At 39.9% G+C, this 25,787-nt stretch overlaps 1 protein-coding gene across 1 annotated transcript; it reads left to right on the forward strand.

The window, feature by feature from the left end:
* Window positions 1-4,679: 4,679 nt before the first annotated feature.
* On the forward strand, window positions 4,680-25,555 carry LOC145933819 (uncharacterized). Its single transcript, XM_083033816.1, has 2 exons — window positions 4,680-5,765; window positions 25,460-25,555. Exons 1-2 carry the CDS (start codon window positions 4,680-4,682, stop codon window positions 25,553-25,555), a joined length of 1,182 nt encoding a protein of 393 aa, XP_082889942.1.
* Window positions 25,556-25,787: the final 232 nt, after the last annotated feature.

Genomic DNA, 25,787 nt, shown 5'->3' on the forward strand with positions numbered 1-25,787 from the left:
GATGAATCGCTAATGGCACAATAGAGCAAACGAAAGAGCAATCCAGAAAGAAGGGGAGTGAGTGAAAGCAAAAGGAGCCCAAGGGAAAGAAAAGGACGAATAAAGTAAGGCTCAAATAAGGCAACTAAAACGATGACCAAGCGATAGAGCGACAGAATAGAGGCAATGGACGGCGAATTCTCAAACCCGAGGAAATGATAAGGTTGCGAGATTTCAATTTAATGGTCTCACCGTATGTATGGCGATGATAACTGACAATGATTCCGAGTTTAAAGTAATGCGAAGTCAAATTTCGATACAACAGAAACGAAAGCGAATAATATAAATACGCGCGGCTCAACACCCGAAAAAACGTCCTTGTAAGAGAAAAAGACAACAACCCTTTTGCTACCGCCGACCGTAACCAACAACGTAGGGTTCAGCAACCCAATCCTTGTAATTCACCTTGCAATATAATAATACCTGAAAGTGTGTTTAGAACGTTCGGCTAACAATTAACTTAAGATCATTAACAGTAATCGATAATCGCAAGTAATAATCGCATAATAATAAACGCAAATGATAGTAGCAAAGGATGGCAAAATATAATAATAAGGAAATAAATAATCAATAGCAGTATCAACAAGCGCAAGCTAGTAATAGCAAATAGTAATCACATACAATTGTAATAATTGATAATAACAAGTAATAAATGAGAATAACAAACGGTATTATCAACTAAAGATAATAACTGATTAATTTTCAATTTAAATTGAATGCATAGAAAATAATAATAGCGAAAAATGCTAATGTCAGATTGTGTTATTAACTGCAAATATTAATTAATTAATGTTCGAAATTAAATAGAATTAACAAAAAATAATAATCGTGAAAATAATAGCAATAATGAGTGCGAAATAATGATTGCAAAATAACAAAAAATAATCACAAATAATAAATGCAAATTAACAGCGAAAATAATCGCAAAGTATGAGCGCAACTTAACAATAAAATAAGCGCAGACAATAAGGGCAATTAATAACTAAAATTAATCGCAAACAATAAGAGCCAATAATAAGAACAAAATATCTCAAATGTATAACAAACAAAATAATAATGAAGAATAATTGCAAATAATAAGTCGCAACTCGTACCGAAAATGATCGCAAGTACGAGCGAACGAAATAATAACAAATAAGATAGCAATAATAAGCGCAAATAATAGTGAGCGATAGCGACAATAAGCGCAAGGTTAAATAACAAAGGCAGCCAAGAGTTGTATTAAATGCAAAGAGTTATTTCAAACGCGATCAAGGTTAGCAAGATTTCAATGTTAGAGCGAATTGAGTATAGCGCTCACGAAATACCGGCGCGGAGACAAACAAGCAAAAAAGGGACTTTGGAATGTCCGCAAAAAACGAGAGAGAGAGAGAGAGAGAGAGCGAAAAGTAGCGAATATACGAGAGAGCAATATCGAATAACGAAAATTAATGCTCGAAATCTTGCCAACAATTGAATATTATTGCTAAATTATATATCCGGCTCGAAGGACCAATGATAGGGGAGGGTATCGACAATTCTCCCCTTTGCAAAGGTTTAAGCGATAAAGCGAAATAAGCAAGGATAAGAGACAAAAATTAAATGAGCGCGATATTGCTTTTTTAGCATAAGAATTATGTTCTCGCTAAAGCCGCGTGGATAGCGAAATTATAAAGAGAAGGCAATTATAATAAGCAGGCAATCGACTTACCGCGCAATACGTGCCTCGTGCTCCCAAAGCGTGGAGATCCTCCAATAAAAAACTTCCTTCATGCAGCCGTAGCAGAGAATGTTGCAAGCAAGCGATAGGATAGAAGGAGAGAGTGTAAGCAAGCGTGTCACGTCTAATCATGCAGAGTCTGATTGCGTGCAAATTCCGTCGTCCTCTCTTCTCCTGTCGTGGTCTGTCTCCCATGAGATATCCAGAGCAAGTGGTTGGGAGCCTTCTCTTCTGTAAAGCACGGCAGGCGAGTAGTCTGCTCCCACTTCCGATCAATAATTTTGATCGATGGATAGCGATGGCAGCACCGTTTAGTAAGTCGATTACCATTGAGCGCCAATTCGCTATCCGTTGGCAATGCGTTACAAGGAAAAGGCTCGATTGATACAATTAATAAGCTGCTAAATACAGAATAAATTTTATGTTACAAACAGCGACAACTATAAACTAACAACTAATCTAAAAACACGACAACATAGATGGTGAGCGCCAAACAATTATAATATATAAAAATATAAAATATATAAAGCAGCGCGATGGTGGCTGCGAGGTGGTGTCGGCGGTGGCTGTGAGGCGGCAGGGCGAGGTGGATGCGGTTTCTGCATAACAAAAAAAAAAAAAAAGTTTTTTTTTTATTAATTTAATAATTTTTAAATATTTTAATTTAGTTATTATAAAATTAATGAGACTTACCAAAACTCGTTTGCCATACAACCAGGATTGAGTTCTGTTATACAGAAATTTTGAACTCGCCAATCAAAATAGTCGAGTGGAGAATGATACAAATTATGCGTAAAAATGCAATCATACAGGTTTTTCGTGTGACGTTTTTTAAAACCTATTTCACGTCCGTGTATTGCCTGCACGATTGAATTTACTGGAGTGTTTGTCGATAGTGCTGGAACATTGGTATCTACGCTTAAGTAACGTCTGCGTAGCGATCTTCTTATTTCTTCAAGTCGCGCGATTCGAGCGGTCCGTGACTGCAAATTTCCAATTAATAATTTCTTTGGGTTGATTTTCATTACGAAAATTCTCATTAGTTCTTGTGGGCATTTTCCTTCTAACAAGTCGATACATCCATCGCACTCCAACTCCCATTTACTATAACTCACTTTATCACTTTCAGTTGGACGCACTGCAAAATTTTTTTTTTCAAACCGAGCAGCATATTTTAACACATCTTTTTCCAGCGATGCAATGTATTCCTCCAGAGTTCACATCTTTACAACATGTTTTCCCTTCAATTAGAGTATATCTTACAGTTTCATGCAACCGCACAGCACGAGCATGTGAGTATAAGTCTGCTACTCTATGACACGACACATATATTATAATGTTGCTCCCCTCTTGATTTTAATTCTACATCTCTCTTCATCTCTCTGTTCTAACTGGAGTATCATCTAGCTCATCATTTTTTTTGAAGAGTTTTGCTGATAATGCATGTGCACATCATACTATTCATATACATATAGAACAGGGGCGGCAAAGAAATAATTAAACACAGTTTAACAGTAAAATAATTTATTTGTTGCAAGCATTATAAATAATTTCATTTATAGCACAAGTTATCAATTCACAATCTATAAGTGATTCGCTATTAAACATATTACTATCACGTATCGCCTTTGCGGCATTGCTCACATCGTGGATATTATCACATTGTAAAATATTTACAAATTGCTTAAATTTTTCATTAACACTATGAGTATTCTCACACAGCCAGGAATACATATGATCAATACATTTGTCGAAATCGAATAAATGTAGTAACGTTGATGGTTTCATGTACAAAGAATTATCAGATGAAGTAATTTTTATAATTTTTGAAGTATACATGTTAACCGCTTCGAGTGTTAGATCACTAATCCATAGCGGAGTTTCAGTTAGCTGCTCAATGTCTGCTCGTTTCCGCATTAGAGATTTCCATGTTTCAATGGGTAATATTATTTGATTGCCTCGATTATCACCGAGAGCCAATTCCACATAGGATATTATTCCGACGCTGATTCCTATTTCCAAATATTTGTATGATGTTGGGGTTAAGACGTATCTTCTTCCAAGTATACGAGCCGCACGATGAGATGAAGCGCTACAAAAATTTTATTGAAAATAATTATTTAACAACAAAAAAAAAGTTGTTTATTGAAAAATTCATTTAACAGATAATATTGAAACTTACTTGTCACATTTCTTCTTGTACAAAACATTGCTCTCTTGTACTGGAACGTAATAATTCATGCTGGTGGAGTACATTTTAAAAGAACATTTTCAATCGAGTGATTGATACAATACTAAATCATTATTACAAGTTTTTATTGATACAAAGCAATGGGGTGGGGATTATTGCTGACGCAAAATTATTTTCAACCAATCAAAGCGCCGATGCACAGCTGCTGCTATGACATCATCCTCAGATGAAATATTAGATGTAAAATAATGCAACATATCCAAAATTTCAAGCGCCAATGTACGGCTGCTATGATATCATACCCAGGTGTTCAAAACTTACGTAACAAAATCACAAGAAAATGCAACATAATTAAAATTTTCAAGCGCCAATATGACCGCTCTCATCTTGAGATGAATCTCGCGAAATGTGCAAAAATGTATCAATTTCAAGTGCCAATGTACGGCTGCTATGATATCATCCCCAGGTGTTCAAAACGTATGTAACAAAATCACAAGAAAATGCAACATAATTAAAATTTTCGAGCGCCAATGTACGGCTACTCTCATCTTGAGATGAATCTCGCGAAATGTGCAAAAATGTATCAATTTCAAGGTCGATGCATCATTCGTACGTAACAAAATCACAAAGTTAAGTGCAACATACTTGAGTGCCAATGATCTCTACAATCAAATAAAAAGGATGGTAAAGAGGCATACTATGTCAGTATCTTTGTCAGAGGTTCAAGAAGTGCATCTCAAGTAAAGAAATATGGCACAATTGGAAGCAAGTTTGTTGGAGCAATCCGCAAGGATGAATTCGGTAGAAGAATATATTGTGTGGGAGCAGCAATGTGACGAATACATCGAATCACTGGAAGAACAAAGTCGAATAAAACGTCCACGATTACCGATCGGAGTTCGACAATCGCTTGTCTCCCAAATCGCGCGTCTCGAAGGGTTGAAGAATTCGGTACGCAGACGTTTTATACACGCAGGTGCTGGAAGCAGTTCGCGAGACGTCGGACTCATATGGCGAGAGATTGATACGGCGTTCGAGAGCCGCATCTTGACTGGTGCGGTGATAAACAGCAATCACATCGAACCTCGTCAATTTCTAGAGGAGGCCAAAGACATTGTGATCGGACACGTGCAAAAAGTATTGCAAAAACATACTAGTGTGAAAGTGAACACTATGTTTAATGGTGAGTTTGTGTCGGGTGATAAACGCGCTAATAAAACTATCAATACGAAAAACTGTGAAATCTTTCGCACGTCTGATTTGCGCGAATGGTACGATCAACGCGTTATGGAGCCCACGCTAGCATCTCTCGAAGAATTTCAGGAACGCGATAGTGGTTGGGCATTGTCGCGAATAATCAATTTAATTGTAAATATAAACAAGTATAATCCAATGCGTGCGGGATGTCACATTAAATTACCGCGAGAAATAATGATGAAGAGAGCAGTGATTAACGTGAAATCAAAAGACACTGCATGTTTTGCGTGGGCTGTGGTCGCTGCACTGTATCCCGCTGAAAGAGACGCGGATCGCAAATCTATGTATCCACATTACACAACAGTGCTGAATCTCCAGGACATTGAGTTTCCGATGACGTTGAATCAAATTAAAAAATTTGAACATCATAATGACATTTCGATAAATGTGTACAGTATCGAAGAAAAGAACATTGTCCCAATGCGTCTCAGCGAGCAGAAGAAAGTCAGACACGTCAACTTGCTGTACGTGGAAGACAGCAATAGCGTTGGACATTTCGCCTGGATAAAGAATCTCTCCCGGCTTGTCAGCTCGCAATTGAGCAAAGACAAATGTAGAAAATATATCTGTGATCGGTATGTATATTTATTGCAAATTATATTTATTGTAAATTATATATGTATATAAAATAAAATTGTTTATAATTGTAATTTTACAGATGTATGCATTATTTCGGGTCTGAGGACAAGTTGCAGTCACATATGGTAGACTGCGGAGAGATGAATGACTGCGCTATCCGGTTACCGAGCGATAAGGACAAGTGGCTCGCGTTCAACAACTTTAATCGCAAAGAACGACTTCCTTTTGTCGTATACGCAGACCTCGAATGTATGCTGACAATGACGAATAAGAAGGAAGAAGAAAAGAATTTATACCAACATCACCAAGTATTTAGTATAGCATATTATGTACATTGCTCATATGACGATTCGTTATCCGAATATTATTCTCGTCGTAGTGTAGATTGCGTTTCGTGGTTTTCCAAACAACTACAAAATTTAGCGATACGCGTAAAGAATATTTTAGCAACTAATGTCCCCATGGTAAATTTAACATCAGACGAGCGGGAAAAATTTCATAGCGCAACACATTGTCATATATGTGAGAAACCATTCATGCAAGATAACGATACACGCGTACGCGATCATTGCCATCTGACCGGGCGGTACAGAGGTCCCGCGCACTCAAATTGTAATCTAAATTTGTAACGATACCCCCGTTACCCGACCGAACACCGTGCGGAAGGCTGCGCCCGGCAAATACCGGCCGGGCGATGCAGCGGGCGCAATGCGCCATCATTTATTAAATACACACGAATCGGGCCAATTACTCAAAATCCGTACGGCGTACCGAAAACCACGACGTCACGAAAATACCCGAGCGCTACCGAAGACGCGCGGAAATTCCCGAACGCGAAGCCGGGACGCTTAAAAAGAGCGATTCGAGGCGAGAAAGCTCATTCCGGTCCCGATCCGCTCTCGAGCACACATCCCGAACCGATTCCAGTATAAAAACACGAGTAAGCCGCAAATAACGGGGGTCGGGTGTACTCTGCCTCCGGTGGGTGTTCCCACCTAGAAAGCGCTCTAGTGTCGTCCGTCTTCTCTCTCTGTAAGCGTACGACCAAAGGGGTCGGGTGTGCCCGGTCTCTACCGAGAGTTCTCGGTTAGCGGACAAACGCTGACGTCCTTCCGTACCCCGGTTCCGGCAATCAGTCACAAGGTAGGGAGTTCCCCGCCTTGGACGGGAGTTCCCGTCGCCGGTCACTATCCTCCGCGCAACTATATCCTTACACGCGAATCGCGATTCGCTAAAGAGCCCGCGTATAATCCCGCGCGGCTTTCGAGATATATCGAACGCTCTCTCGGGCGCGAGAGAGAGTCCGCGTAGAAAAACGCGCATTCCGGAGCCACGCGCTCGGCCCCGCCGCGCCCCGCTTCCTGCGCCGTCACTGTTCGCCACAATAACATAAACGCGCGTGAGCTAGTGGCCCTTTAAAGTATAGTTACCCGAGCCTAGGGGCAATAACCTCGCGATTGAAAACATATGATCGCGTCTCTCTGTATCGATATTATATCGCGGATTTTTGTATATTATTTAGCCGAAGCGTTTACAGCATTAATTTTGTTAATTGTATTATTGTTATATCGCGGATTTTGTATATTATTTAGCCGAAGCGTTTACCGCATTAATTCTGTTAATTGTATTATTGTTATATCGCGGATTTTTGTATATTATTTAGCCGAAGCGTTTACCGCATTAATTCTGTTCTTTTAATTGTAGTCTTGTTATATCGCGGATTTTTTACATTATGTTAATGGTATTATTATTATATCGCGAGTTGGTCTCTTATATGGACACCAAACGGACGAAACATTAATTTCTTTTGTGTCTTTTGAATAAACAGTTTATTAAGTTAAATATTAAATCATCGTCTTGTGTTTTCGCCTGAACCGTTTTCCCCGAACCTTGTGATCCCGACTGAGCGCAGTCCGGCCGTATCGGAAAGAAAACGGTACGTTACAAATTATAAAAACTCTTTTTGTATTCCAATAGTATTTCATAATTTATCCGGTTACGACTCACATTTCATAATTAAGGAAATAGCTACAGCGTTCGAAGGGGGAATCGAATTACTTCCAATAACTAAAGAAAAATATATATCATTTACAAAAAATGTTCAATTTGCAGAAGATAAATCCAGAAATATTAAATTACGTTTCATCGATTCATATAAATTGCTCACAACAAGTCTCGACAAATTGGCATCTTTTTTGAATAAAGACAAACTCAAAATTTTACAATCGGAATTTCAAAATTTATCTACCGAAAATTTCAATTTATTAACACGGAAAGGTGTCTTTCCGTATGAATACATCAACTGTTTTGAAAGGTTGCATGATACGTGTCTACCACCGCGCGAATCGTTTTATAGTTCCTTGACCGGTGACACTGTATCCGAGAACGATTACGCGCACGCCGAAAACGTATGGGTGCGGTTCTCCATTCGAACGCTGGGCGAATATAGCGATCTGTATTTAAAAACTGACGTCTTGTTATTAGCTGACATTTTTGAAAATTTCCGGGATAAATGTATCGAGAGTTATGGGCTCGACCCCGCGTATTACTATACTCTCCCCCGGTATACATGGGATGCCATGTTAAAACATACAAATATTACGTTCGAATTGCTTACCGATATCGACATGGTTATGTTTATAGAACGGGGTATACGCGGCGGTCTAAGTCAATGTTCAAACAGATATGCACACGCTAATAACAAGTACATGCAGTCGTACGATTCATCGAAACCATCTTCGTATCTAATGTATTTCGATGTAAATAATTTGTATGGATGGGCAATGTGTCAACCGTTGCCATATGCAGATTTTCGATGGGTCGACGACATGTCTAGTTTCAATTTATCATCTATCGCGCTCGATTCGCCTACAGGCTACATCCTTGAAGTAGATTTAGAATATCCACAATGTCTTCACAATGCGCACACTGACCTACCGTTTTGCCCGACACGCGACAAGCCACCAGGCATGCGGGAAGATAAGCTGCTCGCGACATTATATGATAAAAAGCGTTACGTGATACACTACCGCAACCTGCAGCAATGTATGCGTCACGGTCTTCAAGTTACTAAAATACATCGCATATTACAATTCGCACAATCTCCACGGCTTCGAAATTATATCGAACTTAATACACAATATAGAATGCAAGCAAAAAATGATTTCGAAAAAAATTTATACAAATTGATGAATAATGCAGTATTCGGCAAAACGATGGAAAATGTGCGTATTCGTGTTGATGTAAAACTCATCACACAATGGGAAGGGAGATACGGTGCAGAGGCAATGATTGCGAAACCAAATTTTCACAGCAGAAGCATCTTTTCGGAAAATTTAGTTGCCATAGAATTACGTAAACTCGAAGTAAAATTTTATAAACCAATCTATGTCGGTATGTGCATACTCGACATTTCGAAGACATGTTTATACGAATTTCATCATGAATACATGTCACCACTGTATCGAAATAAATGTCGGGTAATGTACACCGACACAGACAGCCTAATATACCACATCGAATGCGAAGACGTATATGAGAATATAAAGCGCGACGTAAGCAAATTTGATACGAGCGATTACACTGCGGACAATGCGTACGGTATACCGCTTGTGAATAAAAAGGTGCCAGGTCTAATGAAAGATGAAAATAACGGTACGATAATGACTGAATTTGTAGGACTTAGAGCAAAAATGTATGCATTACGAGTGGATGGTAAGAAAGATACCAAAAAAGTAAAAGGTGTTAAGAATAACGTTGTCGCGAGAACGATAACGTTTGATGATTACACGTGGTGTTTGAATGAAGAGATTGAAATGACACGTAGTCAGTCATGTATAAGATCGAAATTGCATGAAGTATACACCATTCGCGAGACGAAAATTGCTCTAAGTCCTCACGATGACAAGCGGTATATCATACCTGAAACCACTGATACATTGCCATGGGGACATTATAAAATACCTTTGTAAATAATATTTGTTGTAATATATTTTGTATAAATATGTATATTATATGTATATTTGTATTTATAAAATTATTAGATAAATATATTGTAAAATAAACAGTGTACAAATATTTTAAATAAATGTTTATAATAAATTATTTTTATGAATCCATGAGTTGTGAGATTTATCCAGTCCCAACCATTTCACATAAACATCATCGCCTTTTTTCCGCAAAACCTTTTCCACGAGATATACATCGGGATTTGCAACATGATGTAACTCGTAGAATCCTCCGGCGACGGAATTTCCGCGCAAATCTTCAAGTATATATGTCGCAGGATTAGTTTTCTGCACTTTGATAATTTTAAATATTTCAGTAGTCCAATTTGGTGTAAAACCTTTTTCGAAGACGGTCTTGAATTTACTCACGCGTACCTGACAGCCTACTTTAAATCTTGCCGGAGCAGCAATTTTTATGTTACTGTATACCGTATTTAAAAGTTTTTCGCAATCTCCAGAGTAACATCGATAGGTTTCATACCGATAGTGCGATGTTTTCGCGCATTGTACTCTGCAACGAGTCGGGACAGCGCGTCGATCCACTTGTAATTACCATTAAGTGTAAACATTTTCCACATATTGTTCTTTAAAGTACGATTAAATCGTTCCACTACTGAGGCTTTCATAACAGAATACGTCGAGTAATGATTGATGTTAGTAGTGATACAGGGCCGGTTCTAACGCAGTTAGGTTAGGTCCCGTAGGCGCGGGGAAATGACGTCACGCGGGGAGGGGGAGGCGTCCGCGAGGTTATGGTCCGCGAGGGGGCCACGGGGAGGGGGAAGCGTCCGCGATGTATCGCGAGGGGTCCGCGGGGAGGGGGAGGCGTCCGCGAGGTTAGAGTCCGCGAGGAGGCCGCGGGAGGGGGAAGCGTCCGCGATGTACCGCGAGGGGTCCGCGGGGAGGGGGTGGCGCCCGCGATTTTGGAGGCTGGTCCGCGAGGGGTCCGCGGGGAGAGAGGAACGCGAAGGAGAGCGCGAGGCGAACGCGAGAGAGAGAGATGTCGCGAGAGAGACGTTCGCGAAAGAGAGATAGCGGTCGCGAGATGATGCAGCGAGGCGTATATGCAAGAGCGAGAGAGATAGCGGTCGCGAGATAGTGCGAGGTAGCGCAGCGACAAGATGACGCGAGGCGTTCGCGAAGGAGAGCGCGAGAGGCGTACGCAAGAGACTTTATTTTTTTTTAATTAATATTTTTTTCTTTTAATATTTTTTTAAATTAATAAGATTTTAATAGGAGGAAAGGAGAGAGGACATATTCTAAAATAAATACATTTATTTAATATTTTTAATTAATATTTAAAATAATGTTTCCCTTTCTAAAAAAGGCATGTTAAATCGATAACTCGCATGTATTGTTGCCGCTTTTCCGTGATGCTGATTGGTTGTCTCGATGCACGTAGTACGTTATGTTCGCGGCATCGAGCGGCTGACGCAAAGGTTAACTGTTTGACAGTTTGTGAATGTCAGAGTTAATACGGTTAATAAATGGTTTGGATTATATCAGGCTTTTAGCCAACGACTCAAAAGTTGAAAATTTGCTTAAATAAAAACGTATTATTGTTACATTGATTGTAAAAATGTGGGCTACGGGACTGTACACTGAAAAAAAAATTATTTAATCCAACTAATCTTTAGTTGAATACGTTCAAATAAATCATTTATTTGAAACTTAATAATATTGATTTGATATGACAAATATTTATTTGATATAAGAAATTCCTTTTCAAAACAAATAAATATTTATTTGTTTCAAATAAATAATTTATTTGAACGTATTCAACTAAATATTAGTTGAATTAAATAATTTTTTTTTCAGTGTATATTGTGACGTTTTTCACTCTCCGTCCTCGGAGCACTAGGACGGGAGGAATTGGCCGTCGACAAAAAAAACAAAGAAAGGAAATATTGTCCTTTAATAAATTATTTCCGCGGGAACAAGGGGTCTTGGTCGTTCCGCGCGTGTCGCAGCAGAACGCCAGCCGACGAATACGCGAAGTTATATTCGGATTGGGCGCCAGACACGGTCTTTCACGTGTCAATTCGCGATAATTATACGAACGCGAAAATTCGGCCGGAAGTTCCGCGACGGGCCGGCTGCTCGCCTAACGGTAGAGGGGCAGGGTGTGGTTGCCGCGAGAACCGACTAATTGCTCGAACGATCTAACTCGTGATAGAATAAATTTTCGCGAGACTGATGACTCGATCGAACGTGAAGCGAGATACGACATCACAAAAAAGGAACACAGAAATAACAGAAGGCGCGTAATTAATAGCAAAAAAAACAAAGGTGATCAGATTTATTATAATAGAACAACTGTGAGAGAAGTTAGCAAATATAAATAAAATCGAATAATATTCCGAGTAAACAGTGCTCTGAAAGGAAATTAAATAATGTCATAAAGAAAGATCCGATAAATCTGACCTTAACAACAGGATATAAAAAGTAAATAATATCTGTACAGCAATCGACGTACGCTGTACAAAGAACAGAAAGCGACGAACAAGATAGCGCGAAATATAACTAATACAAGAGTTACGGTTTAGACGCGACAATCAAGGTGATAAAGATACCATCCGGTATATTTCGCGGCTCGGAATATTTTATGCGAATTTCCACGCGATCGGCAGTTCGCAATATACGCGAGAGGTTTCCGCTACGGCGAGAAGAGAGCAGAGAGAGAAACCGCACACCTCGCCTATCGTCGTCTCGCTCGCTCTCGCGCGCGCGTACTCTCTGTCTCTCTCGGATTCACGCTCTCGTACGTGTTCGCGTAACTTCTTACTTCCTGCGTATCTCCGCGCCAACGTAATCGCACGACCAACAATATTCCCTATTACGCCACTACTATTTCACACTCGAATCATCCATACGGCACACTCAATTACAGTTTACAATTACACGAATAATGCGCGACAAGTATGAGAAGGACGCGACGACTAGTGAGCCCCGGAGAGACGAAGTTTCGCGAAAGCTAATTACGACGCGTAATATCGCGACAATCCTCGTCACATGCCCCGATCGCTCGCACGAAATCGCAAAAGAATTAATATTCTCGAAGAAGCGGGCAACGCCCGTACGCAAATTAATTAATTACACTAAATACCTTCGCGATCGGGTTAGAACGACGGAGGCTAGGAATTAAACGATGGACGTTTTAGTTACTTTACCGCAAGAAGAGCAAGGGTAGCCTCACCGGACAATCCCTCCTGGGTATGTGTCAGTCTCGATATCTTTTTCCCTGGTTCTCTAAGTCCTCAGACTCTCTTAACCTCTCAGACACGTGTAGCCGGGTCGAGCGGTCGCGCCAATCTCTCTAAACTGCGTGCTTGCTATCGGCGGCTGGGCGAATTCGGCTGGTCGGGGGTAGGGGCGCGTTAGCCAATTAGGGTTTTCCGCGATTTTCCCCGATCGCGCGACAGTGACGAAATTGATAGGGCATCGTCGGTGCCCTTCGCGACAATCTACGTAACCATTATTCGGACGCTGATTATTCATTAAAATCCGAGTCTTTGATAGACTCTCGCTGCGGATCTCCGCGTTGTAGTTGGCGGCCGGCGGAATCCGTCGGAGAGGGTGCGGGTGGGCGGAAATCCTCCGCGGGACCCCGGGCTCCTTTGACGCCGGTTATCAGGCGCGTCCCTGATGGGCCCACGTGAACTCCGGTCCTCTCGCCTCGTGACCGCTCTCCACGTCCTTGTCTAAATTCCTCAGGTCTTTTGTTGTCGCCTCAATGTTTTTATATCATTGTTTGCAGGTTCGGTTAAGCGCTCAATAATAATATTCGTCACTCGGCAAGGCTCCCAAAAATATAAAAATAAAAGAAACAAAAACTCGTTAATACGATATTACTTTTCGAGGCGCTAAGTCTCTCGGGGTTCTCATTCTCGCTCGTTTTTCGCTCGCTCTCTTGGCGCGGCCGTTCGGCTTTCGCCCCGCGATAGGGAGTGCACGTGAGTCGGGACGACCACGTCACAATATATATTATATTATAATAATAACATCAAATTATTAATATATATTCAGATTTATGCATATTATTTTATATATTTCGTCGATAAATGTTAATTTTGTAAATTAAATCTAAAATAAATACACGAATTATATGTAAATAATATACGAATATATAAATAACTCAATCTAGATCTTATTACACCAATTGATGCTATAAACTTAATATTTTATTTTATAATTAAACTGTTAAAAAATAATTTGTTTTAAAATAAGCATTTTTATTTAAACAAACTATGTTTATTACTAACTGGTGCAAAACTTGATCCAATTCTTTTAAAAGCTAACATTAAGCATTATGTGATAACTTTCTATAATAATGAATTTTCTTATATATACATCAATCATTGTACTATATCAATCAGGAAAATTTTTACACAAAAGAGTTAATATATAACAGAAAATATTGTCTAATAGTCCAATGATGAGCTCAACACTCATTCCAGAATCGTTAAAAGTGATAATTATTTGTTTAAGCGTATGAAATCATTAAGTATTATATCAATCATATCGTTAAAAAATATATCGCGTATTTATTCGCACAATTATCCCGATTGATATTACATGACCTGATAGAATTCTGTAGTATACCTGGAAATTGAACACACTCGTATGTTAAAAAGAATATGATACAGAAATCAGTTGATAACTGTCATAAAATATTAATTGAGTTTAAAGTACTATAACATTTTATTTAAAATATATTATTATTTTAATTTTTTATCATATTATTTAAAAAATTAATTAGCAAATTAACGCTGTAATCTGTCAAAAAATATTAATAAAGTGTTAATTTGTTAATTAAATTTTAAAATAAAATTATGTTATAAAAATTAAATAAAATAAATAAATAATAAAATAATAATATGTTTTAAATAATATGGTATAATACTTTAAACTTGATTAATATTTTTGACATTCGCATTGTGTGTTATATTTGTAGCATGAAGAGGCTGTCATCGCGAGGGTTAGCAATTAGCAGTTTGACAGTTAGTCCAAAATAAAATTAAATAAAATAATAACGTTTTAAATAATATGTTATAATACTTTAAACTTTGATTAATATTTTCGTGGAAAAGATGCAACAATACTTACGAGAATCGACTTAATATATCTTTTTTAGAAATAGACTAGAATAACACAAGCGCGCGTTATGCCATTCCTCGATTTTATTTAAAAAAGTATGATGTATTTATATAAAGTTTGTTTAAACTTGATTAATATTTTTTGACAGAAATCAGATGATTAAAGCATTACATTGATAATTAAATTTTAAAATAAAAATATGTTATAAAAATTAAAATAATAATGTTATAAATAATATGTTATAATTCCTTATCTGCGATTAATATTTTTTCACAGAAATTAGCTGATAGCTGTTATAAATATTAATCGAGTTTAAGAAATTATAATACATTATTTAAATCATATTATTATTTTAAATATTATAACATATTCTTATTTTAAAAATTAATTAGCAAATTAACGTTTTAATCAGCTGATTTCTGTAACAAAAATATTAATCAAGGATAAGATATTACAACATATTATTTACAATATATTGCTATTTTAATTTTTATAACATATTATTATTTTAAAATGTAATTAGCTCGATATATTAATATTTTTTAATATATTCATTTAATTAAAAAGTAATATATTTATTAAGTTAAGAATAGAAATGAGACATAAATACAAATTTACAATTAAAGTATCGTAGCAATGATTTTTATTAATAGAAGATAATTATTTCCTTAATTAGAGTCACAAATATATTTTGACCGACACTTTTCGATAATCTTAATATAATTCGAATTCCGAATGCATAGTAAAAATGAGTTTCGACATCTATTATTGCAACTTATGTATATAGACACACATAATTCATAATAATGTGCGGACAGTATACTGTTCAAATATATAAAAGATTAATTTTTGTCACGTTTTGAATAATTTAAAATTAAAATTTTTAAGCCGCGAATCCTATACGGTGCAGAATTATATTATGTATATAAGACCAAAAAGGTAGTACGCTGGTATGCTTATGGTGCCAAAATAATCTGCAAACAATACACTATTGAAATATATATACGATTAATTTTTGGCTCGATTTAAAGTATTGAAAATTAAAATTTATAGACCGCGAACCTCATACGGCGCGGATTTAATTTTCGTATATTATACCAAAAAGTTTGTAGGCTGGTATGCTGATCGTACCATCATAATGTGCAGACAACGTAGTGTTGAAATATGTAAAAGAATAATTTTTGGCACGTTAGTAGATATACTATGCCGGTTCTAACCCAGGTCCTCTGAAGGGCGGTGCGGGGCGCGGGGGGTTCTCCGGGGCGAGGGGTATGACGTCACGCGGGGTGGGGGTATCTCGGAGGCGCGGTGGCTGACGTCACGCGGGTGGAGGGGGATGTTTCTACAAAGGAGGGGGGGTCTAAGCATGTTCGGCAACTGATTATCTTTGTGATTTATGGCTACCCGAAGCCATAAAACTATGTTTTTTATTTTATGGACATTTTATCATTAGGAAAGGAATGAAGATTTTAGGGCCGACGCTGCGACGAATATGTCAAACGTTATTTATAGGGGTGCAAATGTAAAAGCGTTGACGTTCGGCAGCTTTGTACCCTCGCGGAAAATCGGTCGTAAACGAGAGCGAAACATCTTCCTTAATATTTTTTTAAGGAAGAATGCAACGTATCGGCGCCAACGTTCGGCAGTTTTGTACCCTAGCAGAAAATCGGTCGTAAACGAGAGCGAAACATTTTCCTAAATATCTTTTAAGGAAGAATTGCGATAATTTTGAGAGGGATGGGGGTTGAAGCTTATGGAGAGAGAGTCTGTCTCCACATCAAAAAGTCTCGAACAGTCGCCGAGCAAAGTGTCACCGAGCGAAGTGAATAAAGTGTTGTGAATCAATAATTTACGTGAATTCTAAAAGTACTACAATCATGTCTGAAACATATAGAACATTTACATTGGCTGTTTTAAAGAAAGAAGATGCATGGGGGTATAAAGTTGAACCATGGAATTTCCTTCCGCCAGTGAATTCGGTTGTGGAGTTTGTAAAAAATCGCGAAATTGGTCGACAAAATCCTCGAACTGCGATTCTGCATTATCATCTACGAAATCATGAATGCGTTGCACTAGGGGAGTGCGTTTGTAAAAAATGCTGTTTGCCGGACCGGAATCCACAAGCGTGTCCTGAGGCGAAGCGACGCTACCATGATAAAATTTATTGGAAGTATATGCGTACGTGGAATCTTTAGGTGTCCGATGTGTAGGAATTGTAATTATCTCTTTAAATTTATAATAATTGAAAAAAAATTTAAAGATTGACAACCATATGGTCGATAAAGTAATAACTTAGACAAATTCATTGGCTAGTGTGGTCGATTAATTTAACTACCCTATTGATTAATTTACTAGCGATATAAAAATAAAAAACATATTTAAATTTAAAGATTATTAATGTTTTTTTCTTCTGTGTTATAAAAGATTCCCACAGGACCACCACCGCCCACCGTCGCCTTACCACCCCCACCATCGTCGGCACAGCCGCCCGGCCGCCTCACCGCCTCGCATCCACAATCGTCGGCTCCACCATAGCCACCTCCACCACCGACAATTTTTATATATTATAATATTCATTTATATTTTCATCTTTATATTTTCATCTTTATATTCTTATCTTTATATTCATTTATATATTTTTTTAAAAATTTTATATCCATTTTATATTCACATTTATATATTCACATTTATATACATTTATATACATTTATATCCATTTATATTCTTTTAAACACACACACACACATAAATGTATAATACACATTTATTCATAATTAAAAATAATTAATATTAAATTAATATATTCATTTTAAAAATTCCTCTTCTTTTCCTTCACTGCGTCATCTCTCGCATGCGCCTCTCGCTATCTCTGTCTCTCGCGTTCACCTCGCTCTCTCTCTCTCTCTCTCTCTCTCTCTCTCTCTCTCTCTCTCTCTCTCTCTCTCTCTCTCTCTCTCTCTCTCTCTCTCTCTACCTCTCTCATGGTCCCTAGCCTCGCAGTCCCTAGCCTCGCGATCCCTAGCCTCGCGATCCCTAGCCTCTCGGTCCCTAGCCTCTTGGTCCCTGACGTTCCCCCTTCCCCGCATGACGTCATCCCCCGCAAGGACCGTGCAACGAGCTACGTATGAGAGCTGGGACTGCTTACGGGTGGGAGAAAGATGGAGAATGGAAATGCATGCAAAGAAATTACATCATAATTTAGACTTAAAAACTCTTTATTCTTCTTTTAAATATTTTTTTTTCTTACATATTATGGACTAAAAACTAAAGCTGCCAGCTCGCAATCGATGAGCTGATGCTTGTTGAAGGCGTCGCTAGCGCGTACATTTGATACTTCTTTAGGATTCGTTACATTGGACGCGATATTTGAAAATTCCGTAAACTTGATATCGACTGTATTGGTAATTTTAACCAATCGGTCAAAAGTTACATCAATGCATGGATCGAGATTGAATATACGGTGTAACGTCGATTCGATCATCATCATGCATACATTTGAAGATTCAAGACTTATTAACTTGGCGTCGTTAATCGTACGAACTCGCACTGTTAACGGTCCAACGCTTATAAAACTGTAGGCATCTTTAGAATCGTTTCGAAGCAGATTCTGAATATTGTGACGTTGCTCGTAGAGTCCTTTCCACGCTTCGAGAGATAGTATCAGTTCCTTTCCTCGATGATCTCCTATGGCGATTTCCACGTAATTCGGTGGATCCACTTTGATACCAATTTCGAGGAATTTAAATTCCGTAGCTGTCAATGCATATCGTCTACCTAGTATACGAACTGCATGAGGCTCCAACGAAATGCTGTAAAAATGAAATTAGTTTGAAAAATAATACAATTTGTAAAAATATAAAGACATAAAAATAGAAAAATAGAAAAAGTTAAACTTACTTGTCGCATTTGTTCTCAAACGATGGAGTTTCATCACGACTCGGTACGTAATTATTCACACGTCTGCCGGAGTCACTGCTTCTTTCAGCGTAGTACATATTTCCAGATTTTAAAAGTGAACCACCAGCACGAACGGTTAACGCTACACTGATCGTATAAAGAAATTAATCGAGTGTTGTACATGACGCTTATTTTTAAAAGTAGTGGGGTAAATGTGGTGGGAGATTCTAGAATACTATTGGCGCTATGAAATTTAGGAGAAGGGGAAACGGCGCTCGGATAAAAAGAATTCTTAGAAACGATTCGTGAGGAAAGGATTGGGGAAGGGGAATAAGCGATAAAACACATTAATGTTTAAATATTTTATTTTTCCAAATCTTGCAATTCTTTCTGGCGTTGCGACCACCAGTTAAATATTTTGAATACATTTTGTAATGCGCAATTCTTAACATGTTTTCCACATCGCATAGTGTTTTTAACATCTACATTATTTAGAGACTCGATATCGTCGTAATCAGCATCCAAGGTCTCAATAATGAAACCGTTTCCCGCATCATCCAATATATCGGCTAATCATTCTCGCTTCTCAAGTCCTTTTACATATACGAGAATGGATTCTTCTTCTTCATGTGGTCCACCAACGATAGCTGTTGTAATCAAACGCTGAGCCATGCTGTATGGAACGTTTCCATCTTCCCATTGCAATCCATGATGATTTCGAGTCAACCATGAGGCTTGGTGTCTCTCCGATTTTATGAGCACACCCCATGGTACAGGACATGCGAAAAAATAATGTGACAAAATAAATCCTCTTCTCAGGATTGCCGCTTCCTTTACAATGAATTGTTTATTGAGGATAAACCCCTGTAGATCCATAAACGTTGGTACGGACATGATGAGATCTCTCTCTCTCTTCGATGTATCAGTTAAAAAAGAAGAATGACAACCATCTCATAACACTTTGATTTATATTCTGCTATGCTTCCCCCTCTCTCTAAATTGTTGATGCGTTTAGGTGATTTTGCGCACAACGTTGGTCAACGGGTTGTACTGGATCACGCGATCGTGTATGATGAGACAGTACACAGTGGTATTCATCGGCACATTCTCCTTACACTCGAATTCCAATCTCACATCCACGGTTGCGCTCTTGACCGATTCGTTTTGTCGAGAACAATCGATGATCACGAACGGACCGTTACGTAGAAACATTGAGACGGTGAGACTCGGCTCGAGATACTCGTATCCATAATAGTTCTTGCAGAAACGCGCATATGTATCGTACAGAATCGACCATCTGTTTTTATCGAAATCCAGATTCATATCGTCGTACGGATAACATTCCGAGTTCAGATAGAGTTTCACATTGGTCATCTTGCAATCGTCGAATCGACTCATATCCTCAGACATGATGTTTTTCCGACCTGTCTGCAGAGCGAAGGTAACATATCGTGGCTTCTCCAGCTGAGTCGCTGTCTTAATGGCCCATGAATGCTTGGTTGTACGCTGCAATAGCGGATACTCATACAGATCCCACGAGCGAAAACCCATGCTGAGGTAATGTCCGCTTTCCAGAGCGCGCAGCATCGACAGCTTCTTAATCTCGCTCAATAACACATGTGGCATTCGCCATTGTATCTTGAATATGTTGATCACAGGCTCCAGCGTCGAATCTCCAACCAGACAATTGTTGTCGTTGCGCGATCGTATTAAGATTAACTCATGACGAGCGTTAATCACCACTCGTCTGTAATCCTCGCAAAATCCCAATAACATGTAGAGGGTACGCAAAAATTGAAGTTTCCATTTGCAGTAGTCGGATCAGTCCAGTCGGCTTTTCTCATAATCACGCTTCTATCGGATGATATCGTTACATAGTTTTTGAGCAAACTTGTTATTCCCACGTTTCTGTTGCGATCAATCTCCACGCCATCGAGTTCGTATCGAATCTCATCGAACATGAATGCGACACAATTATTTCCCAGTATCACAGCAGATCCTTCGGCTGGTTTATTTATCTTTAGTTCTCCCTCGATGTATAGGAAACTTTCATACGGCAACGTATACAGATCCTGTTGTTGTATGGGTATTCTTATCTCATCACTGTGTCCGAATGTTGTGTTAGCGAACGGGTTGTACGTGTGAGTCTCGATCTTGACGATGCGATCGTCGAAGATTGGCTCGTCTCCAATGTTGAGGATGTCAGTCATTGTTCAGATGTTTCGCACCGCGAATCCCAAAGATTGTAAAAACGCAACGTTTGATGCGTTCAGTTTCTTTTTCTTAGTGCAACCGGATGATTGGATATTAGTGAATGTCGACGTTGTTGTTCTTGTTGCTGGCTCCGTAAAGATTGTGTTATCTCTCGTGTCTTTCGATCCGTTCAACACGAGCATCTCATATACCACACACGTACGTTATCGCTGTCGTCGTCGTACGTGCAATCTAATGGTGATCTCTTCTCCTCGAAAATCGAGCAATCGTCTGTCCTGGTCGACAACGCGTAACGTTAAATCCGTAATGCTCCGCACGATGATCGGCAGGTAAATGATGTGCGCCGGTGTTTCCGATATCTTATATCCTGGTGGTACCCTCGGTGAAAATTCATGTATCGTATGAACGAGTTTGCCGTTGCTGTACGCGCCCGCGGTCACATTACATTCTACGCGGATAATGTTCACGTTGATAATATTAATCGGCATGTCCGACTTGTACCATTTTCGCGGCTGCAGTATACGGTTCGAGAATCCCAGCAGCGATCCAATGTTGTTAGGCTTGCTAAAATTCATTCTGTAGGCGCATTTGATCTCGCTCCTCATCGTATTATAATTAGCGCGGAGCACTATCGGATATTCTCCATCTTCAAAGTCACCGTCGTCATTCGTCCGAATATGCGTGGTGTCAGCGTGTTTTTTATCATCGTCATGAACAGCGTGTCGCGGACGTTTTCGTGAAATTGCATGTTTCAAAAACTCATGTATCGCTTGCAGCTCGTACGATCCCTCGGGAATCGTAATTTCCGCGTCATCTTTGCCAAAGTAAAATTTATTATTCGAGGAATTCACGTTCGATATCGTATGATAAGTCTCAAAATCCGCTAGACCTAGCTCGTATTCATCGTCGCTCAAATCTACGGCGGGAAAGTAGTTTACCGCGAGAACACTACTCTTCCCGGTCAGTGTGAATGTCAAAGACATGTTGACAAAACTGTTAAACGAATACTGAGTTAAATAGCGCAATGTCAGTCTTTAAATTCACATGCATCGACCGCTCGGAGAAACTGTAAGCACAATTGTCCACAGATGCTTTGATTGTAAGTTTGAACAGGTGTGTAATTGTATTGTATCTTTGTTACATTTAAATATCGCACCAATTCATTCGGCGGTCGAAGATTGCCGAAACTGTCAAAATATATAGCGCGATCCCCCCTCTTTGCATACGCTACCCAATGAGTACCCGATCCTTTAGCGTTATCCAAATTTACGATGCCGCTCTCGTTTCGATATATACCACCGATCGGTAATGAATCACGCATGAAAACACCTCTAAAATACGGAATGTGCATACGTTTTGCCAGTTGTAGCAATTGTATGTTGGTAGTTACGCCCTGTGGCATTTTTAGTGTCTCTTTGACGTTTTTTTTCCCCCTTTTTTCTCGTTGAAACTCCTCGTCCGTGTTTGTATGGAGCGAGATACAATCCGTGACCTTCCATGGCGCGATTGTGACGTAGCATCTCTTGCAACTGACGTTGTGCAGCTTTTCCGTCGTTCACCATCTTTGCTACACCAGCCGCTCCACCGACCAGAGATCCGAGCGCGCCCAACATTGGTAGAATCGGCAATACACCCCCACGTTTCGCTACCGGAAGTATTCGCTTCTTCGCCATCTTTTTCTTCGTCTGCGTCTTTGTCGTCTTCAGGCCCATACCGAACTTCGTCTTGGCTTTCATCGCTGCCCAGACAGCTGTGGCGGCGGCTCTCTCACCGAGAGTCGAATCTCTCGCAACGATGCGAGTTTGCGCTTCCTTGGCGAGTATCCTATCTGCCGCGTGTCTCTCGATGAGATCGTTGCTTCGAGAGTACGCTATATCGTGTTCACGGCACGCTGCGTCCAATGGGTTGATACCTCGATCGCCTCTGGCTAATCGCTTTTGTAGTCGCGTGCCCGGACCGCAAAACTGATAGCCGGGGATATGGAATTCGATCGGAAGTGCGTTTATCGCGAGATTTAATAGGCCTCTACCTATTTTCGTTGACATTCGCTGCAATCCTTTATCATCGGCGCTGGACCGTCGATGTGCGTTTGCTGCCACGGTCGATTGTAATGTTCGAAACAGCGGCGATAAGTTTGAACCTCCAAATCCGCCTTTATATGTTCCGGAAGCTTGTCCCACACGCAGTGGACGTAATTGCCACACATTCGCAATAAAACTGTTTTCGACACAAATTGTAGCTGTTCGGCGCTCAAATTACAAATATCGTAAGGACTTGATAGCAAGACAAACATTTTTTCGTTACTGAGCGATTCGTGGTTCCGCGCAGCTATAAATAGGCAAGCGTTCGATTCAATCGGGGAGTGGGAAAATGAGATTCGTGCGACAACCTTTCGCGATACGCGTGACGAATTACGACGCCAGATTACGATCGATGGGGGACAACGCGGAGATGCGTAGACACGGTACGATACTGCCGACTACTATACGCGCGATCGTTTGCGGCCCCTCGAATTGCGGTAAAACTAACGTGTTGATTAGTTTGATAGAAAGCCCGCACGGCGTCCGCTTTGAAAACGTGTACGTGTACTCAAAGTCACTGCAACAGCCAAAATATCAGTATCTGGAGAATTTGTTGACGTCGATCGATGAAATCGGCTATTTTACATTCTCCAATAACAGTGACGTCATTCCACCGAGCGAAGCATGTCCAAACTCGATTTTCGTTTTCGATGACGTCGCGTGTGACAAACAAAATACGATAAGAGAATACTTTTCAATGGGACGCCACTCGAACGTCGACTGCTTCTATCTCTGTCAGACATACGCAAGAATACCGAAACATCTTATACGCGACAACGCAAACCTGCTAATCTTGTTTAAACAGGACGGTACCAACTTGAAACATGTGTACAACGATCACGTGAATACTGACATGTCATACGAGGATTTCAGTGAATTATGTCGTACTTGTTGGCAGCAAAAGTATGGATTTCTAGTGATAGATAAGGATAGCTCGCTTACGAACGGCCGATACAGAAACGGATTTAACGTGTTCGCGATACCGCAAAACAATTAGTCGTTGCCGATGTTCTGTCGAGAGAGGTGAAACACGAGCGTTCGACACTCTACCGACGTGGCTGAGAACGATAATATTCGCGAGCGTGAAAAGATAGCGAAGGAGATTGCGAAAACGAGTGAATCAATCCGCAAGAAACATCGCGCTTTGAAGACCGGTAAGATCGATGACGATATCGCGGTCAAGACCCATTTTAGACCTATTATTGAGCCGCTACAAAAGATTGTCGACAACTCGATCGCGGTGAAAAACGAGCCGGAAAGTACCGCAAAAATTAAAATCTTACCCATCAAGCGGTACAAGGAGGAGGAGGAGGAGGAAGAGGAGAAGGATGATGATGCGACACCGAAAAAGAGGAAACGGTCAAACCCGAATGGCTCATCGACACCGCGTACATCGGATGCTTTACTGGATGAACCGATGATAACCTCTACACCGTTCGCGACAACGAGAATCGTACAACCTATACCCGAAACACTCGCAAATGAAAATGTTTTCGAAACCTCGAGCAGCACGCTCGAAACATCGTTTGTTCGAAACACATTACAAACGCTGGAAGGTCAAGAAATGTTGCGAAAGCACTTGGGACCACTGGGACAAGAGTACATGAGCACTCTCCTCGGTGGCGACAAAGAAAGGAAAATCGATCACGTGTACGGTGTCTATTTCGACAAGGATGAAATGCGTCTCGGTAACAAACGATTCGAAATTGACAAATATGACTCTATAATTATAGACAAAGTGAGGTACATTGGTACACCAGGATTATACGAATTGATCTTCAAGAGAATTCCCGATGATGACATTTACACGGAGGATGATATGCAAAAGTACAAGAGCATATTATTGGCGACGAACGCGCATAAACGCAATTATGACACACAAGGCCAATTACGAAGCAACAGGGGATACAAGTACAAACATATTGTTACGTCCCTGGATTACATCCCCTATGCGTTTCCAAGATAACATCGTCAAGGAGATTATTTATTAACAACCGACACGAGATTGTTTCTGGACGCCATGATTTGGACTTGTGTGACAGCTGTCAAACTGATCGGTCGCGCGGTCTCTTGTTACGTTTATTTAACGTGCTCTTGTATTCTAATTCCATTAAAGTTATCGAATTCTTTTATATATGGTTCATTTCCCGGCGCGAGTGTGTGTGAGAGTGTGACGTTGCGTTGCGCGCTTCGAGCTATCGCGAAACTGTTGCGCGAACGTAACATTTTGGGGGCTCAGCCGGGATTGTACGACATCGAGGAAATCATTATGACGACGACGCACGCACCGAGAGCTACCCGATCGCAGGCTTCATCTCGAGCGACTGCGAGCGAGGAGTCGACGGATCAAACGTCGACGGAGACTCTGCAAGCCGAGACTCTGTGAACTATCCTTCAGGAGCTTAGTCAGCTTCGACAGGAGCAGAGAACGGAGCGACAGTTGATGCAGACAGAGCTGCAGAAAAGGGACGACATATTACAACGTTTGGAATAGGAAATCGTCCAAATAAATCAGCTAAGTCGTTCCAATAATATTCCGGTTTCCGCGAGCGCGAGCGATCGTGATATGGTTCCAAATCGCAGCAATTCGTGCGCGACAATTATTACGGGAAATTTAGGATTTAAATTAAAACCTGACACCTTCGACGGAACAGTCCCTTTAAGAGAATTCTTTTCACAATTCGAGTTGATTGCGCGAGCAAATCGTTGGGATGACGAAACTAAGA

Source organism: Prenolepis imparis, unplaced genomic scaffold (genome assembly GCF_030444845.1).
Source record: "Prenolepis imparis isolate NDT839.2.m4 unplaced genomic scaffold, iyPreImpa1.0 SCAF_3, whole genome shotgun sequence".
NCBI lineage: Eukaryota > Metazoa > Arthropoda > Insecta > Hymenoptera > Formicidae > Prenolepis > Prenolepis imparis.

Excerpts from the sequence above, each read along its gene's own strand:
- LOC145933819 (XM_083033816.1), top strand. The coding sequence starts at position 4,680 with ATGGCACAATTGGAAGCAAGTTTGTTGGAGCAATCCGCAAGGATGAAT. Across the intron at positions 5,766-25,459 it reads AATATATCTGTGATCGGTAT|GAGCTTAGTCAGCTTCGACA; the intron begins GTATATTTATTG and ends ACTATCCTTCAG.